Source organism: Heterodontus francisci, chromosome X (genome assembly GCF_036365525.1).
Source record: "Heterodontus francisci isolate sHetFra1 chromosome X, sHetFra1.hap1, whole genome shotgun sequence".
Classification (NCBI taxonomy): domain Eukaryota; kingdom Metazoa; phylum Chordata; class Chondrichthyes; order Heterodontiformes; family Heterodontidae; genus Heterodontus; species Heterodontus francisci.
The window spans coordinates 991,619-1,010,793 of NC_090421.1; the positions used below are offsets into that span (position 1 = coordinate 991,619).

The window sequence follows — 19,175 nt, forward strand, 5'->3', positions numbered from 1 at the left end:
GGCCTGACTCTGAATTAAAAATAAAATGTAGAAAAACCTACTCACCATGTCAACCAGAGCAATATAAAGGAACATTCCAGCAGTGCCTGCAAAGATCCACGGGGTTACATTGTTTGTGTACTGTCCAACGGCGATACCAATCACCATGCCCAAGTAACTTATTAGAGCAGACACCAGGTTAAATGTTACAGCCTGTCTCACTCTCATCCCTGCCTGCACCAACACAGCAAAGTCACCTGAAATACAGAGACGGGTTAAACTGTAGAGGGAGGGGAACTTCCACAGTTAGATAAAATCAGCTGGAGCAAAAACTGGAGATGAAGGAACACATAGATCAAGCAGAATGTCAGGAGAGAGAGGAGGACAGGCAGAGAAAAAGAGAAAAGGAGAGAAAGAGAGAAAGAGAGAGAGAGAGAGGCAGACAGAGACAGGCAGAGGCAGAGAAATAGAAAAAGAGAAAAGAGACAGACTATTATATAATCTCAAATGGTGCTGTACACAGATGTTTACTCACCGAGCTCATGGGGAAGCTCGTGGCAGAACACAGCGAGGGTGGTGCTCAATCCTCCCGGGATCCCTGTGGAAAAGGCAGCTCCTGTTGATGAGAATGAAAAGAAGTAACTTTGCTGAGACCTGTGGTCAGTCCTGACTGTCACAACATCCTCTGTACAGCCATGACGATGTCGGATGTCAACAATTTCCCAGCACTGATGATGTCACCTGACAGAGGCCAAAAATCAGCAGCAAAAAAATTTAAGTTCATCTGCCCACTGATTGGAAAGATGCAAATTTGATGCTATCAAGTGTCACAGAGTGTTAGCCTTGGCTCAGTGGGAACTACCCTTGCCTCCGAGTCAGAAGGTTGTGAGTTCTAGTCCCACTCCAGAGACTTCAGCAAAAAATTCAAGCTAATACTCCCACTGCAGTACTGAGGGAGTGCCGCACTGTCGGAGGATCAGTGCCGAGGGAGCGCCGCACTGTCAGAGGGGCAGTGCCGAGGGAGCGCCGCACTGTCAGAGGGGCAGTGCCGAGGGAGCGCCGCACTGTCGGAGGGGCCATCTTCTGGATGTTTGGTATTCCCATCCAACCTCTCAGCTGAATGTATAAGATCCCATAGCCACCTATTGTGAAAAGCAGGTGAAGTGTCCTGGGGGTCAATATTCATCCCCTAACCAACATCACTAAAACAGGTGATCTGGTCATTTATCACATTCCTGTCTGTGGGAGCTTGCTGTGCACAAATTGGCTGCTGCGTTTCCTACATCACAACAGTGACTACACTTTGGAAAGCACTTTGGGATGTTGTGAAAGGCGGTATATCATCGCATGTCTTTCTTTCTTTGGAACTCTCTGTGCTCAGGTGCACAATTTTAACCGATCAGAAAAGGAATGAAACAAAAGGTTTCGCAGCCCTCACCAATCACAAGTCTACAACACAAAGCTTCTTACCAATTGCTAGGCCATCGGTGAAGTTATGCACACCATCGCCCATGATCACCATCCAAGCAATATTTGCAATCCCAGCATGCTTTATGTCTTCCACTGCATGTGAATGTCCATGGGAACAGCCCTGTTCCCCAGACACCCACTTCCCAGAACGAGAATCCTTGGACTGGTCACTTTCTGGGTGCTCATCAGTTTTATTGGTAGTTTGTTGAGTACAAGGTCCCCAAGATGCCACTGCTGCCTCCTCCTGATCCTGCTCATGTGTGCTGGAAAACTCTGTATGTTCAAAGCCACTAAGTGTGACCTCCCATTTGTCCTCCCTGTGAGTGTGGTCGTCTGAACCTAAAGCAGGGGTCCGTGTAAGGATGGAAATGATAATAAAGGCACTTAGACTTCAGGTAGGTCATGAATTCAACATAAAACAAAAGAACTTTATTGCATGAAATAAATATACACCCCCGACTCCCTCCCTTGCCCCATCCTTGGCCAAAAGAGCAAGGGGGCAACCAGCTCTTGGGGATTTGTCAGATGCTGGATCAATTTTAAATGAGATTGATAGATTTTTGTTAACCAAACGTGTTAAGGGATCTGGGGCAAAGGCAAATATGTAGTCACGTCACAGATCAGCCATGATCTCATTGAATAGCAGAACAGGCTAAAGGGGCTGAATGGCCTCCTTTTTTAAAAGGGTCTTCAGTGTACCAGAGTGGTCCTCTCTCAGGCAGTGGCTCTCCTCCAGTTTTCCTGCCTTCTTGTGCAGGAGTCTCTGACTTCCACTTGGCTGGGATTGGGGACTCACCATGTTCAGCCTTGCAGTCTCAAAACCGCACCCAATGGGTTCCAATAAATGGTGGCCATCTTCTCAGTCCCCTGTACCCACACTGCTCAGAGTGCTTGGGCTGGACTTGAACAATTTTCATTTTCTCTTGTGTGGGACAGGCACTGCTTCCTCTCCCCATACCACTGCCCCCAGCTGCAGCTAAAGTTTGTAAATCATGTTACCTTGGGCAGGCTTTAAATGGCTAAGTTCGAGGTTATCTCTATCGTCCACTTGGAGACTGGTTAGTTCTTTCTCTTTGTAAAGGTGGTGGCGTCTTCTGTCTGTCGACTGGAGAACAGAAAGGTCTTGTTGATAAAAGATGGGAAGAAACCAGCTGTCTGATTATGTTTGAACACCTCTGCTGCCAAGATGAGGGCAATTCCATTCAGCTTGATATTCAGTGTGAGATCTTTCCTAAAATTCTTCACAAGTATTAACATCCAGACTTTTAATTGTTGAAATTGGAGTGGGGGGGGGAAATGAATAAAAATATATCCATATATTACAGCCTGCATCACTTACAGTGGGCACATTTGTGCCAATGCAATTTGCCCGCTACACACAATGTGGTAGCACTATAGGAATGTTGCAGTTAGTCATCAGCACAGCAGCTCCATGAACTGCTGCCTGAATGAACCTTCTTACTGCCGGACCCTAGACCTGACCCTCGACCTGACCAAGGACCCCGAGCTCCGCAGCACCAACCTCACCCTGGCTGTGGGCATCAGGAGACTGAAGGAGCAGAGAGCGAGACAACCATTTCGATGGAATATACAGCACAGGAGCAGGCCATTCAGCCAGTTGTGCCTGTGCTGGCTCGTTGAAAGAGCAGTCGTGCTTAGTCCCACACCCTCACTTCTTGCCTGTTACCCTGTAAGTTCCTCATTGTTAAGGTACCTATCCAACTCCGTCAGATCCAGACAAGTTTGAGTGGACAATTCTCCACATCTCCCCTCTAGATATTTTGCCAATGATTTTGAATCTATGACCCCTGGCCAGAGGGGATAGTTTTTCCGTATTTACTCTATTATCAAAATCTCGATTACACAGACTACTATAAATCAAATGAGAAAGAAACACTAAAGAAAGGCCCTTTAGTCAAACCTCTCCCTCACATACTGAAAAATTGGAGGCGAGTTAGGGAGGAGGCATCTTCATTTTAGTTCTTTTCCTTCTTATGCAGCACCTTCTTAAATGCCTTTTGAAAATCTACATAAAGATCCTGTCTCCTTTACCGATACATTGTTATTTCTTTGGAGAAGAGAAGGTTGAGAAGAAATTTGATGGATGTGTTAAAAATCATGAGGGGTCCAGACAGAGTAGATAGGGAGAAACTGTTCCCATTGGCGGAAGGATTGAGAACCAGAGGGACACTGATTTAAGGAGATTGGCAAAAGAAGCAACAGTGATGTGAGGAAAAACTTTTACACAGCGAGTGTTTAGGATCTGGAACGCACTGTCTGAGAGTGTGGTGGAGGCAGGTTCAGTGAGTGTTTAGGATCTGGAATGCGCTGTCTGAGAGTGTGGTGGAGGCAGGTTCAGTGAGTGTTTAGGATCTGGAATGCACTGTCTGAGAGTGTGGTGGAGGCAGGTTCAGTGAGTGTTTAGGATCTGGAATGCACTGTCTGAGAGTGTGGTGGAGGCAGGTTCAGTGAGTGTTTAGGATCTGGAATACACTGTCTGAGAGTGTGGTGGAGGCAGGTTCAGTGAGTGTTTAGGATGTGGAATGCACTGTCTGAGAGTGTGGTGGAGGCAGGTTCAGTGAGTGTTTAGGATGTGGAATGCACTGTCTGAGAGTGTGGTGGAGGCAGGTTCAGTGAGTGTTTAGGATGTGGAATGTACTGTCTGAGAGTGTGGTGGAGGCAGGTTCAGTGTGTGTTTAGGATGTGGAACGCACTGTCTGAGAGTGTGGTGGAGGCAGGTTCAGTGAGTGTTTAGGATCTGGAATGCGCTGTCTGAGAGTGTGGTGGAGGCAGGTTCAGTGAGTGTTTAGGATCTGGAATGCTCTGTCTGAGAGTGTGGTGGAGGCAGGTTCAGTGAGTGTTTAGGATCTGGAATGCACTGTCTGAGAGTGTGGTGGAGGCAGGTTCAGTGAGTGTTTAGGATCTGGAATGTACTGTCTGAGAGTGTGGTGGAGGCAGGTTCAGTGAGTGTTTAGGATCTGGAATGCACTGTCTGAGAGTGTGGTGGAGGCAGGTTCAGTGTGTGTTTAGGATGTGGAATGTACTGTCTGAGAGTGTGGTGGAGGCAGGTTCAGTGAGTGTTTAGGATGTGGAATGCACTGCCTGAGAGTGTGGTGGAGGCAGGTTCAGTGTGTGTTTAGGATGTGGAATGTACTGTCTGAGAGTGTGGTGGAGGCAGGTTCAGTGAGTGTTTAGGATCTGGAATACACTGTCTGAGAGTGTGGTGGAGGCAGGTTCAGTGAGTGTTTAGGATGTGGAACGCACTGTCTGAGAGTGTGGTGGAGGCAGGTTCAGTGAGTGTTTAGGATCTGGAATACACTGTCTGAGAGTGTGGTGGAGGCAGGTTCAGTGAGTGTTTAGGATGTGGAGTGCACTGTCTGAGAGTGTGGTGGAGGCAGGTTCAGTGAGTGTTTAGGATGTGGAACGCACTGTCTGAGAGTGTGGTGGAGGCAGGTTCAGTGAGTGTTTAGGATCTGGAATACACTGTCTGAGAGTGTGGTGGAGGCAGGTTCAGTGAGTGTTTAGGATGTGGAGTGCACTGTCTGAGAGTGTGGTGGAGGCAGGTTCAGTGAGTGTTTAGGATCTGGAGTGCACTGTCTGAGAGTGTGGTGGAGGCAGGTTCAGTGAGTGTTTAGGATCCGGAATACACTGTCTGAGAGTGTGGTGGAGGCAGGTTCAGTGAGTGTTTAGGATGTGGAGTGCACTGTCTGAGAGTGTGGTGGAGGCAGGTTCAGTGAGTGTTTAGGATCTGGAGTGCACTGTCTGAGAGTGTGGTGGAGGCAGGTTCAGTGTGTGTTTATGATCTGGAATGCACTGCCTGAGAGTGTGGTGGAGGCAGGTTCAGTGAGTGTTTAGGATCTGGAACGCACTGTCTGAGAGTGTGGTGGAGGCAGGTTCAGTGAGTGTTTAGGATCTGGAACGCACTGTCTGAGAGTGTGGTGGAGGCAGGTTCAGTGAGTGTTTAGGATCTGGAACGTACTGTCTGAGAGTGTGGTGGAGGCAGGTTCAGTGAGTGTTTAGGATGTGGAACGCACTGTCTGAGAGTGTGGTGGAGGCAGGTTCAGTGAGTGTTTAGGATCTGGAATGCACTGTCTGACAGTGTGGTGGAGGCGGGTTCAGTGAGTGTTTAGGATGTGGAACGCACTGTCTGAGAGTGTGGTGGAGGCAGGTTCAGTGAGTGTTTAGGATCTGGAATGCACTGTCTGAGAGTGTGGTGGAGGCGGGTTCAGTGAGTGTTTAGGATGTGGAACGCACTGTCTGAGAGTGTGGTGGAGGCAGGTTCAGTGTGTGTTTAGGATCTGGAATGCACTGTCTGAGAGTGTGGTGGAGGCAGGTTCAGTGAGTGTTTAGGATCTGGAACGCACTGTCTGAGAGTGTGGTGGAGGCAGGTTCAGTGAGTGTTTAGGATCTGGAACGTACTGTCTGAGAGTGTGGTGGAGGCAGGTTCAGTGAGTGTTTAGGATCTGGAATGCACTGCCTGAGAGTGTGGTGGAGGCAGGTTCAGTGAGTGTTTAGGATCTGGAATGCACTGTCTGAGAGTGTGGTGGAGGCAGGTTCAGTGAGTGTTTAGGATCTGGAATGCACTGTCTGAGAGTGTGGTGGAGGCAGGTTCAGTGAGTGTTTAGGATGTGGAATGCACTGTCTGAGAGTGTGGTGGAGGCAGGTTCAGTGAGTGTTTAGGATCTGGAATGCACTGTCTGAGAGTGTGGTGGAGGCAGGTTCAGTGAGTGTTTATGATCTGGAATGCACTGACTGAGAGTGTGGTGGAGGCAGGTTCAGTGAGTGTTTAGGATCTGGAATGCACTGTCTGAGAGTGTGGTGGAGGCAGGTTCAGTGTGCGTTTAGGATCTGGAATGCACTGTCTGAGAGTGTGGTGGAGGCAGGTTCAGTGAGTGTTTAGGATCTGGAATGCACTGTCTGAGAGTGTGGTGGAGGCAGGTTCAGTGAGTGTTTAGGATCTGGAATGCACTGTCTGACAGTGTGGTGGAGGCAGGTTCAGTGAGTGTTTAGGATCTGGAATGCGCTGTCTGAGAGTGTGGTGGAGGCAGGTTCAGTGAGTGTTTAGGATCTGGAACGTACTGTCTGAGAGTGTGGTGGAGGCAGGTTCAGTGAGTGTTTAGGATCAGGAATGCGCTGCCTGAGAGTGTGGTGGAGGCAGGTTCAGTGAGTGTTTAGGATCTGGAATGCGCTGTCTGAGAGTGTGGTGGAGGCAGGTTCAGTGAGTGTTTAGGATCTGGAATGCGCTGTCTGAGAGTGTGGTGGAGGCAGGTTCAGTGAGTGTTTAGGATGTGGAACGCACTGTCTGAGAGTGTGGTGGAGGCAGGTTCAGTGAGTGTTTAGGATCTGGAATGCACTGTCTGAGAGTGTGGTGGAGGCAGGTTCAGTGAGTGTTTAGGATCTGGAACGCACTGTCTGAGAGTGTGGTGGAGGCAGGTTCAGTGAGTGTTTAGGATCAGGAATGCACTGTCTGAGAGTGTGGTGGAGGCAGGTTCAGTGAGTGTTTAGGATCTGGAATGCACTGTCTGAGAGTGTGGTGGAGGCAGGTTCAGTGAGTGTTTAGGATGTGGAACGCACTGTCTGAGAGTGTGGTGGAGGCAGGTTCAGTGAGTGTTTAGGATCAGGAATGCACTGTCTGAGAGTGTGGTGGAGGCAGGTTCAGTGAGTGTTTAGGATCTGGAATGCACTGTCTGAGAGTGTGGTGGAGGCAGGTTCAGTGAGTGTTTAGGATCTGGAATGCACTGTCTGAGAGTGTGGTGGAGGCAGGTTCAGTGAGTGTTTAGGATCAGGAATGCACTGTCTGAGAGTGTGGTGGAGGAAGATTCAGTGAGTGTTTAGGATCTGGAATGCACTGACTGAGAGTGTGGTGGAGGCAGGTTCAGTGAGTGTTTAGGATCTGGAATGCACTGTCTGAGAGTGTGGTGGAGGCAGGTTCAGTGAGTGTTTAGGATCTGGAATGCACTGTCTGAGAGTGTGGTGGAGGCAGGTTCAGTGAGTGTTTAGGATCTGGAATGCGCTGCCTGAGAGTGTGGTGGAGGCAGGTTCAGTGAGTGTTTAGGATCTGGAACGTACTGTCTGAGAGTGTGGTGGAGGCAGGTTCAGTGAGTGTTTAGGATCTGGAATGCGCTGCCTGAGAGTGTGGTGGAGGCAGGTTCAGTGAGTGTTTAGGATCTGGAATGCGCTGCCTGAGAGTGTGGTGGAGGCAGGTTCAGTGAGTGTTTAGGATCTGGAATGCGCTGTCTGAGAGTGTGGTGGAGGCAGGTTCAGTGAGTGTTTAGGATCAGGAATGCACTGTCTGAGAGTGTGGTGGAGGCAGGTTCAGTGAGTGTTTAGGATCTGGAATGCACTGCCTGAGAGTGTGGTGGAGGCAGGTTCAATCATGGCTTTCACAAAGGTACTGGATAATTATTGGAAGTGAAAAAATTTGCAGAGCTCCAGGGAAAAGGCGGGAGAGTGGGACTAGCACGGATATGATGGGCTGATGGCCTCCTTCTGTGGTGTAACCATTCTATGATTCTATTCCATGATAGCCTAATTGCTATGCAGGCTGAGGATTCAAACCCTTGCTCATGGCAAGATGAATTGAGGACCTGCAGACATTGTGCTCCTGAAGAGCTTTTCTATACATTGAAAGTTACTGCCTTTATTTACGCAATTTTTATAAAAAGTGACATTCATGCCCAATGCATGACAGACAGGAAATGAACATGTTCAAAGTTTTTATAATGTACTAGCAGACCTTCCATGATATTGCTGACATTTAGTCAGATTATTTTTTTTTAGAAAGATAGGAGTGTTATACCCTGTGATGCAGAATGTATTATTCTGCTGGGCAGGTGCAGCTGTGTCCCTTTAAGGTTTGTTTAACTGTTAAGTAAATAGAGACTTGGGTCATTCAGAGAGGAATTGCTGTTTGGTCAAGGAACTTTGTAACTTGGAATATGCTGGTCAGTTTCAGGCTCCAGCCAAGAAGGACACAGCATTTTACGATTGTGCATTATGACATCTCCATGTAGGATCAGGCCATTTGTAATCTATTGTAGAAAGGCTCTATGCTTATTCATAGTAGATAGGAAAGGAACGTTTTAAGAGTAGGTTGCAAATTTGAATCCATTTAAATCCACAATGTTGAAATATTACAGTGAAGGCTATTTGGGTGCCACTTTATGTGGGCATAGAAATATATCCGTACAAACATCCACTACAATACCCAGTAAAACACAAGCATGGTTCTCAATGCCCTCATACACAAGGCATCATTTTATTGTATCAGAAGTGGCTGTACTTTCAGAGTGGTCACAATGAAAACCATTTACAGAATACACACAAACCCTGATGAACATAAATCTGTAGTTTTTAATTTTGAATGGAAGAAATAAAGACACATTTATAAAATGCAAAGAGGCAGTAGTTTCCCAACTCAAGACAATAATGAACAAAACTGGGGCTAATAGAGTTTCTGCTAAACCAGGGCAGATTTCAGGGAATCATTTTGAAACAGTCTTTATCATTTGTAAGGAAGCATATGACTAGCCTCCCTCCACCCAGAAAAAATACATACGGATTGACTCCAACATATTCTGGGTCAAAAGTTTGAAATGCTTGATATGTATTTGATTCTTTACGTCTCCAACTCATGTGACCCTTTCAGTTAATTATTGCCTTTCTTTTACAAGCCCTGTGCTGTAATTACTGACCTTCTCACCTGAAAACACAGCAGCTTTGATGCAAATAGCCAAAGACTTAGTCTATGTCTAAGACAGATGGTACACTTAACTTGATCTGTAACCAGTGTCACAGTATACATGATCTCATTCAATCCAATCCATTATCAAAGTCTACTAGAAACAATATGGGATTGTAAACCTTCTGATCAGGTTGGTAGTGGTGTTACAATGAACCTGGGACCTGTTGTGGGACAGTTCCAATACCTATATAGGGAATTAACCAGTCTGATATTAGTACCTACTGCTACCCTGGCAATATTATATAAAGTTCCAATCAATGGTAAATCAGAATGAACTTGGATTTTGCTCATTTTCATTTAAAAAAAAGGTAATTTCTTGGGAATGGGAGAATTAAAAATATTTGGGGGAACTTTTGTGAAATGGAAGCGTGTGTGTGTGTGTGTGTTTCAGAATACTGGGTCAGTTCCAGCAGCCCAGCATTTAAAATTAAAATGTCTTCTCATAAGGTAGTTAGATAAGAATAATGAACATAAACCTCTTAAAAAGTAAAGGATCAATAATAGTCTGTTTTCATTACCAATTGGATGAAGATCCAAGGTTATATCTGTCGCATATGAAACAAAGCTAATTTTAATTTAGTAATGAGTTGTCCCCAAGTGACCACAGTCAACCAGCCAATTTTATTATTTTTGGCTATGGGATGAAACTAAAAGGAAAACTAACCATGGAGTAAATGTTAATTTGTTTTATAATGCCTCATTATAATATTCAGGCTGTCCCAAACTGTTACAGATTCAAAGAATTACTTTTGAAATGTAGTCACTGTTATTCACAATAATACCCTACAAACAAAAGAAATGAATGACCAGTTCATCCATTTATGGTGGCGATTGTCAAGTGAGGCTCCACTTACACAACCCCAACACTTCACTAGGGCACTAAATTTAGGCTGCTGGGATGATTGTGGATGAAGTGTCATTTTTGTTAATGGTTATCACATTTTGGTCGCTATAAGAGATTGCCTGCTTTAAACATGGACATTTTAAATGGTGGGGACCACATTAAAAATCTTGTGCATATGTACACTTAGCGGGGAAGGGGGAGGGGTGGAATACAGGCCCTTGTTCAGCCACTTCCACAAGCTTTCCACAGAACTGGCACGGAACAAATTCCACAAAAGCAGACACCTATTGGAGGGAAGAATACCAAACAACAACAGATGGAGTGTTGGCGAGATAATGAAGTTAATGTGTTAATGTTCCCTTGCTGATTCGGAAAATAGCTTCATTTGATCAATACTCCCCTCCATCAGCAGGGAAAATCCAAAAACAAGTAGAAACCTTCCCACCTCCCTGCCTATCTCGAAGATAAACATTGACATAGACCAGCTGGGCCGAATGGCCTGTTCCTGTGCTGTACATTCTGTGTATTTTCTGCCTTCCTCTTCTGAAGGTTCTGACTCTGCATCAGGGTACAGTTTCAGAGCTGCTGGCCACCCTCCAAGTGGCTATTCTTCAAACTAGCCGAGACAGCAAGTCTTGATAAGCTATTCCACCATGGTAGGCACCACAGTGGAGATGGATCCTGGTCTCATGTAACATCTGCACACACTTTCCAGTGAAGAAGGGTCACTGAACCCTGGCTAATTCTGCCCCCGCCAACCCCAAAGCACTTTGGCCAGCTGTGGCACCCTAACTACAGCTGCCCCAGTGGAGATTGTCTAAATCAACAAAGACCAGGGATCGAATCTGGAACCTAAGCAGTCTTATTAGTATGTGTCTCAGGGACAGAAAAATCTAGAACCTTTTCTGAAGCAATGGGCATTCTTTGTCTCGTTTTATGGCCATTTTTCTGTATGGTGCTATATAAATGCAAGCCTTTCTTTCTTTTAAACAGATGCTCGTGAACAAGAGTTCTTGACTTATCAGCCTTTAAACATTTTCGGATCTAGAATAGTTGCTCATTATTTCAGCACTTACCCTGCCTCTGCTGCAGTTCCTGAACAAATTCAGGAGATTCTCGATTAGGTAAAGCAGGTAGATACCCCCCAACGCAGAGAGCCCTTTCCAGATAGAGTCCTTCCCAGCTGCATTCTCTGAGTTCTTGTGTCTGTGATCTTGGTTGTCCTGAGACTAAATCAAGAAATATAGAGGACGTCTTCACAATCAGGTTGCACAGTTCATAGTAAGGCTCATCCCACATGCTGAGCAAAGGTAGATGTTCCACTTGTATCCAGTATTGTACTGGCCTGTGTGTGTCTTGGTGTCAGCTCCTGTGCATCTATCAGTATTTACATTGCTTTTAAGAATAATACAAGAATTGTACTCCTCTTTAAGTGCCTGCAGATTGTGCAATATTCCCCAGTAAAGGGCAGGGTGTCAGAAGACCCGCTTCCAGATCGCTGCCTGGTGCCATTTGACTGAGCTACTAGCAGCCGTCCAAAGTGAACAGAGTAATGGAGAACTGAAATCTGAATGGTAGTGGAAAATCTGGAACTCTCTCCCCCAAAAGGCACTGAAATTTGAGACTGAGATTGTTAGATTTTAGTTGGGCACGGAGCTAAGGCGGGTAAATAGAGTTGTGGTATAGATCAGCTATGATCTAATTGAATGGTGGAGCAGGCTTGAGGGGCTGAATGGCCTCCTGCTGTGCCTGTATAACAGGCTTGAGAGGCTGAATGGCCTGTTCCTGTGCTGTAATTTTCTTTATTCTCCTGTTCCTGACCTTCTCTTCCCAGTTGAAGGAGGTTCAGGCATTTAAGACGCTAAGCTAGGTGAAGACAGGACGGCCAGCTGTACTTACGTGAGGGATCAGGTGAAGCAGGGCGTCTGCAGACAGCGTGCCGATTGCCAGTGCCACCAGGAAGGTGAGCAGGACCTTGGAAAAGGAGCGGCTGAGGCAGGGGATGATGGCCACGGCCATAAGTGACGTCAGGCTGATCAGGGTAATGGCAACAAAGCCACAAACCCACACTGTAAGGAGGAAAAAACAGCAGGTGATAGGAGGCCACAGATTTCAGAGACAACATCCAGTTTAAGTAAGAAATTCTTCTACGAAACTGCCATTATTAACCTCCTCTGTCTAGGAGGAAAGTCTTTCTTTATCCTTTACACATGGAGCACGATATATTGTTGGGACGTTGTCCCATTAGCTCTCCTGAAGGTGGTGACTCAATCACACTAGACGACATTCCTCAGATTTCAGAAACCCTGCACTGCCTCACCCAACTGACCATTCAAAATTTAGGAACGTAGGAAATAGGAGCAGGAGTAGGCCATTCAGCCCTTCAAGCCTGCTCCACCATTCAACTAGATCACGGCTGATCTTCGACCTCAACTCCACTTTCTTGCACTATCCCCGTATCCCTTGGTATCTTTAATATTTAGCCGATGAGTCTCAGTCAGCTGTTCAACCGCTGGTATATCACAGCTAAATTCAATTCTGTACTCACCCAATACACACATTCCAGGAAAGGTCACAGGATTCCAAGCAGTGCGAGTGTGAGTACAGTAAGCTTTTAAAAAATGCATTCACCTATTAGCACTCATCGAAATGTGTAAAATTCTGAGGGGGTTTGACAGGGTAGATGCCGAGAGGCTGTTTCTCCCCCCACCCCCGGGCTGGAGAGTCTAGAACTGGGGAGGGAAGGGGTGTCACAATCTCAGGATATGGGGGTCGGCCGTTTGGGACTGAGATGGGGGGGAGAAATTTCTTCACTCGGAGGGTTTGTGAATCTTCGGAATTCTCTACCCCCCAGAGGGCTGTGGATTGCTCAGTCGTTGAGTATATTCCAGACGGAGATCGATAGATTTTTGGGACACTGAGGGAATTGAGGGATAGGGCGGGAAAGCAGAGTTGAGGTAGAGGATCGGCCGCCATCTTACTGAATGGGGGAGCAGGCTCGAGGGGCCGAATGGCCTCCTCCTGCTCCAGTTTATCATGTTCTCACTTATTCCACAATGGCTCTACAAGGTTCAGCCTGGAGTCGTGGAGACATGACCTCATTAAGCATCCATGAGAAGAGATTAAGTAATATAGTAGACATATAGTAAATCAATCAAAGCAGGCAGTAGGGAGGTAATCTGGTGTGAATAGATTTGCGTTATGAATGTACTAGGAAGAGATAACTGATCCCCACGGTTTGTCATTAGCGAGGGAGATTACTGTGCAGACTCATTGAATGGAGTTTAACCAGACATAGTTTGAAACACGTTGACATAATGACATTATGTTAGGAGGACGTAATTAAACATACATAAAGATACTGACACCGTTATGCTCCTTGGGGACTTTTTAAATCTGGTCTTGCTGAAGCTTGTGTAAGCAGTTAATGCTTTCGATCTCCTGAAAGAGGTCCTGGTATGTGATGTATATTTAGCACCTAGAATTCGTATAAAACATTGTGTTCTATGATCTCATTGACTTGATTTAATAAAGAGTATTAACCAAACGTTTTCAATGTCTCCTAGTCCTCAAACTTGTATTAGAGGTAAAGGATACATGACACTATCCTATAATACCTCCACATGAAGGCAATGAGGATATATAACACTATCCAACATAAATCCAACAAGCAGATAGGAACATAGGGACAGGAGTTGTCCATTTAGCTTCTTGAGCCTGTTCCTCCATGCATGAATCCTGGCTGATTCTTCTCCTGTCTAATCCAGAGACACAATTGTAGTACCCCAGCTGAAGTATCTCAGGGCAGCTTGTGCACACTTGAGTGTGACACGTCACAAAGTTGGCAGAGGCCCTGGAGCTGGTACCTTGCCCGTCTTATTAGTGAGGATGACACAAGTGGCATAGAGAGAACTTAAAGAGGAAAGCGCTCGGAATTAAAAGCCACGTGGCGTGCTCACCTGATTTAGAAAGTGCGTCTTCCTTCTGAACCTCCAGCCAGTCGAGGTGTTGTATGCAGACTCTACTGTCAATCTGGTAGAGCAGGGCCGGGCAGATGTAAGTGAACTGCTTTGGGGTAATCTCATGCATGTCACTCATCCCAAAGTTCACCAGGAGCTGGCTCACATTCAAACACTGTCAACATTAAAACAGAAATGAGTGGCCATCAGTATCACACTCCTAACACCCTGCTGTGGGTCAATGATCACATTTTTTTCTTCATTTAAGCAGATTATTTTTCTCCTGTGCATTGTTCTGTTCCTATTGTAACACAATTTGGACTATTACGTGGCAATCAATACTTTGTAATAATTTTGAAATTTCCTCAAGGAAGGCATGTATATAAAGCACGAGACTGACTGGAATGTTCTGTGGAAATGATTTCAAAACGAGTCATTCTGCAAAGCCAGCTAGCAGCTAGAGATGGATTGAAAGCAGAATGGCTCTAATATTATACACTGTTTCCACTGCGTGCTGTGGAAAAGCCACTAGAGAATTTACTTGTTTATACATGGAACCATGTCCCAGGAAAGGAGTCACGGGAGTGAGAAAGGGGGAAAACTTGAAACAGAGAAAGAAAAAGGCTAAATCTGAGCCTATTTCAAAATATGGAACAGACTCCTTTTTACTCAAACATCTGCTGCAACATCCATGACAATAATTTTCATTAGATGTTTTCTTGTTATCTTTGCTCCACATCCTAAAGACAACAATGTGGGGGTAAGGATGGCGAGGGTGTCCTTCAAACCTAAACTGCCTGATGAGAAATGAGTTTGGATTGGTCCTCTGTTTTATACCTGCCCAATTGAAGCTAATGGAAGTAAAATCAGGATGGGTTGTAAAGCAGGCAGCTGAACCGGTTCAGTCAGTTCCCCGCTGGGCAGATTCAATCAGAATTAACCCTTCACCTCCTGCCCATATATACATTGATAACTGTAAGAATTTAAAAATCAAAAGCTGATCCTCTTGATCTTCTTCAGACTCACATTTCCATGCAAATGGTTGTACTTTGAATGACTCAGGACCTTCTCCGTGGCAGCTGCGCTGCGGGATTTTGTTGTGTGATGCCGGCCTTTGGGCAATTCCCCATAATGCTCTGCTGCACTGCGCCTCCGCAGTCTCTCCCCGCCTTGGCTGCCCACCCACGGGTCTCTTGGAGCATCACGTCGGCCCGAAGTGGAAAGTGTGGTCTTCCCTCCTGTTCTTTTTGGTGACCTGCAGACAAGAATTCAAACACAGCTTCATTATCAGCTCACGGGGCTGCTGCTGGCTGCAGCAAATCAGTTGGCTCCATTCTTGTCATGTTCTGGTTCTGTTTCATAAAGCAAAAGCACAGGGAATATCAAACTCCCAGTGGCTCAGTGCGGGTAAATGCATTTCCTGGAGTGGTACTGAGCCGTTCAGTCCAGGAAAGTCTTAAGATTCCATCCCTGCTCGGTGTCGACTCAAGCTAATCTCAGCTGGGGCAATGGTGCCACAACACTCCCTGATTATGGAGAAGAACCATCAACCAAGATTCCAGCTGTTGGTCACTATCCAAGGTCCCCCATTGGAAAGTACACGTCAGTCAATAATAACAGAAAGTGCTGGAAATACTCAGCAGGTCTGGCAGCATCTGTGGAGAGAGAAATTAACGTTTCAGGTCTGTGACCTTTCATCAGAACTGGCCAGTTAACGTTAAATCTGTATTATTACACTTTTGTCAATGTTGGGCAATAACAGGATCAAACTCATTTTGAGGACTCCTTGGTGAAGTAGTCAAACAAAACTTATTGTCCGGGATCACATATGGAGAATGAAGACTTGGCTGAGGTAGTGGCATTTATGGACTTGCACCCTGTATAAGATGATGGTTATCATAACCATAGTGGTTTATGGTACTGGACTAGTAACTGAAAGGTTGCCAAAGTAAGAAAGAATTTGCATTTCAATAGCGCCTTTCACCACCTCAGGCCATCCCAAAGCGCTTCACAGCCACTGAAATACTTTTTGAAGTTTGGTCACTGTTGTAATGTAGGAAAGGCAGCAGCTAATTTGCGCAAGCAAGCTCCCACAAACAGCAATGTGATAAATGATCGGATCATCTGTTTTTAGTGATATTGGTTGTATTGTCCTTGGACAGCAGGAAGAACTCCCCTGCCCATCTTTGAATAGTGGTTGCGAGATCTTTGATATCCACCTGAGAGGGCCTCAGTTTAACATCACATCCAAAAGATGGCAACTCCAACAGTGCAACACTCCCTCAGTACTGACCCTCCAACAATGTGACGCTCCCTCAGTACTGACCCTCCGACAGTGCTGCGCTCCCTCAGTACTGACCCTCCGACACTGCGGCGCTCCCTCAGTACTGACCCTCCGACACTGCGGCGCTCCCTCAGTACTGACCCTCCGACAGTGCGGCGCTCCCTCAGTACTGACCCTCCGACAGTGCGGCGCTCCCTCAGTACTGACCCTCCGACAGTGCGGCGCTCCCTCAGTACTGACCCTCCGACAGTGCGGCGCTCCCTCAGTACTGACCCTCCGACAGTGCGGCGCTCCCTCAGTACTGACCCTCCGACAGTGCGGCGCTCCCTCAGTACTGACCCTCCGACAGTGCGGCGCTCCCTCAGTACTGACCCTCCGACAGTGCGGCGCTCCCTCAGTACTGACCCTCCGACAGCGCGGCGCTCCCTCAGTACTGACCCTCCGACAGCGCGGCGCTCCCTCAGTACTGACCCTCCGACAGCGCGGCGCTCCCTCAGTACTGACCCTCCGACAGTGCGGCGCTCCCTCAGTACTGACCCTCCGACAGCGCGGCGCTCCCTCAGTACTGACCCTCCGACAGCGCGGCGCTCCCTCAGTACTGCACTGAAGTATCAGCCTAGATTTTGCCCTTGTCTCTGGTGTGGGTGGCTTGAACCCACAATCTTCTCACTCAGAGGCAAAAGTACTACCCACTGAGCCAAGCTGACACCTCACATCCAAGCTTAAATGCGCCATGACAAGTTGTGAACACGACATTGGCAAAACTGACCAGTTGTGGGATTGCAACAGAAAAAATGGAAGGGAAACGCCTTTTGAATGTACTGACCAGGAAACATCCAATAGCAGCACAAAGTCAGCATCATTGTCCTTATAAACCTAAAATTAGATCTTGTTCAAAAAAAAAACTTAGAGAACAGCAACGCCCCTTGACCCCACTTAGCGACAGACTAGTTTTACTTACCTTGAGGTGGAGACCGTGGTGGAGCTTCCGCTCGGGAATTCTGGGTGGTGGGGCCCTAGACTGTGCTCACTGTCCTTAGTCAACATGGAGATATGGTCTGTTGTGGTGTGGCTATGCATATGCTTTTTTTCCTGCAAGTCCAGAACGTCCAGGTGCAAGACGTGGTTGTGCCCCAGGTCCTCATGCTCGATCTCCACCACCTGCACTTCGCCCAGGCCCAGGTTCATGAGCAACTTGTGGAGTCCGTCAAAGGACAGCTTCCCATTCTCTCCGTAATGCCTGAAGAGCTGCAGCAGATAGTAGCGCTGCTCCGACAGAGCATGAGAGACTGTCCCTCTCCTGCCCACTGGTCTGTTGGTGGGGACAGCATCAGATTCTGCTTCCAGAAACTCATTATGCTTATGATTGTGCCTCGTTCGAACTCTGTGGGCCTCACTGTGGGCTTTACAGTGATGTCCATGATCCATCCAAACAGCCAGCAACCCAATAAGAAAAACAGTCCAGATCCCACACTTCATTCTTCTGCTGTCACCTGCAAATGAATACAAAAGCATTTCTATAGCGCCTTTCATCATCTCAAGACATCCCAAAGCGCTTTACAACCAATGAAGTAATTTTGAAGTGTAGTTCACTGTTGTAATATAGGAAACATGGCAGCCAATTTGTGCACAGCAAGATCCCACAAGCAGCAATGAGATAATGAACAGATAATCTGTTTTTTTAGTGACATTGGTTGAGGGATAAATATTGGCTCGAGGCTACCGGGGAGAATGCCCCTCCACCCCATCCCACTCTTCTTCCAATAGTGGCTGTGTGATCTTTAATGTCCAGCTGAGAGGGCAGAATGGGCCTCGGTTTAATGACTGATCTGAAAGACAGTGTCACTATCATGCTGGGCCCCCACTTGCCAAGAATGAGGCACATTAATTTTGTTATGCACATTGATTTTAAGCTGTTACTGGAGTGAAGAAAGGACTTGTTAAACAGATCAGCCATAGCTGGAAAAGACATTTGCATATTAACAGACAGTGATTGGAAGGACAAAGGACCATTCCCTGACACATTCAACCCACAATGGGCCTTGACCACCAGGTATTCCAGAGACTGCTAAGGTGATACAATCCAAGACGTGGTCAGACCAGTTAGTCACATGACTAACCTGCTTGGCAACCTGGATTTTTCTGAATTGTACAAACAGTTTGAACTCAGAAAGTCTGTTTACTCCTGGGACTGAAGATCTTTCCTGTCTGCTCCCATCTCTTTCTCACAAGCCTCTGAATCCACTGAAGCCACATGAACCCCAAGAGAGAAAAGTCTCCTACAGCGAACAAGGTTTAAGAAGAATACTGGGCCCGAACGAAAAGCAAGATCTACCTACAATCAAGGACTCTACAGCAAGCTCGATGAAACGTAACAACAACTCTTCAGATATTGCCTCAAACTTCTCCACTTTATTTTTTCTGCTCTTTTCTGTCTCTATTTGCATGTGTGTATTACGTATGCATGCTAGCGTGGGCACGTTGTATATCCGAAGGCGTTAACCGAAATAGAGTTTAAGTTTACTAAATTTCAACTTTTCTTCTTTAAACCTAAGAAAAACTGTTTGTGCTGGTTTCTTTGCCATATAATTGGAAAGCGGTGAACAAGGATTCACCAAGAGGGAGCTAAAAACACGGTGTGTTTAAAAATTAAACCCTGTTACAGTAAGACCAGGTGAAGGCTGAGAGGGAACCCTAGACACCTTTCTCACTGGTTGGAACAGCCACACTCCCTCAGTACTGCACCAGGAGTATCAGCCTGTGGGCTCAAGTCTCTGGAATGGGGCTTGAACCCATGACCTTCTGAATCAGAGGTGAGTAAGAGGCATCAAAAAGTGTCAAAATCAGAGACACCTTTAAACTAGTACAAGGGAGTCTGATTCCAAATAGGTCAGA

The 19,175-nt window shown here is 46.5% G+C and overlaps 1 protein-coding gene across 2 annotated transcripts in view; it reads right to left on the minus strand.

Moving 5' to 3' along the window:
* The window catches only part of LOC137358640 (zinc transporter ZIP10-like), a 30,349-nt gene that overhangs the window by 1,394 nt on the left and 9,780 nt on the right, over positions 1–19,175 (minus strand). For both annotated transcript variants that reach the window (XM_068024775.1, XM_068024776.1), the window contains exons 2-10: positions 17,242–17,773; positions 15,023–15,251; positions 13,997–14,171; positions 11,937–12,106; positions 11,114–11,266; positions 2,449–2,554; positions 1,450–1,788; positions 515–595; positions 46–236 (exon numbers count right to left, since the gene is read on the minus strand). In XM_068024775.1, the coding sequence (XP_067880876.1) occupies positions 46–236; positions 515–595; positions 1,450–1,788; positions 2,449–2,554; positions 11,114–11,266; positions 11,937–12,106; positions 13,997–14,171; positions 15,023–15,251; positions 17,242–17,759 (1,962 nt within the window). In that variant the 5' untranslated portion in view covers positions 17,760–17,773. The remainder of the gene's footprint in view (positions 1–45; positions 237–514; positions 596–1,449; positions 1,789–2,448; positions 2,555–11,113; positions 11,267–11,936; positions 12,107–13,996; positions 14,172–15,022; positions 15,252–17,241; positions 17,774–19,175) is intronic.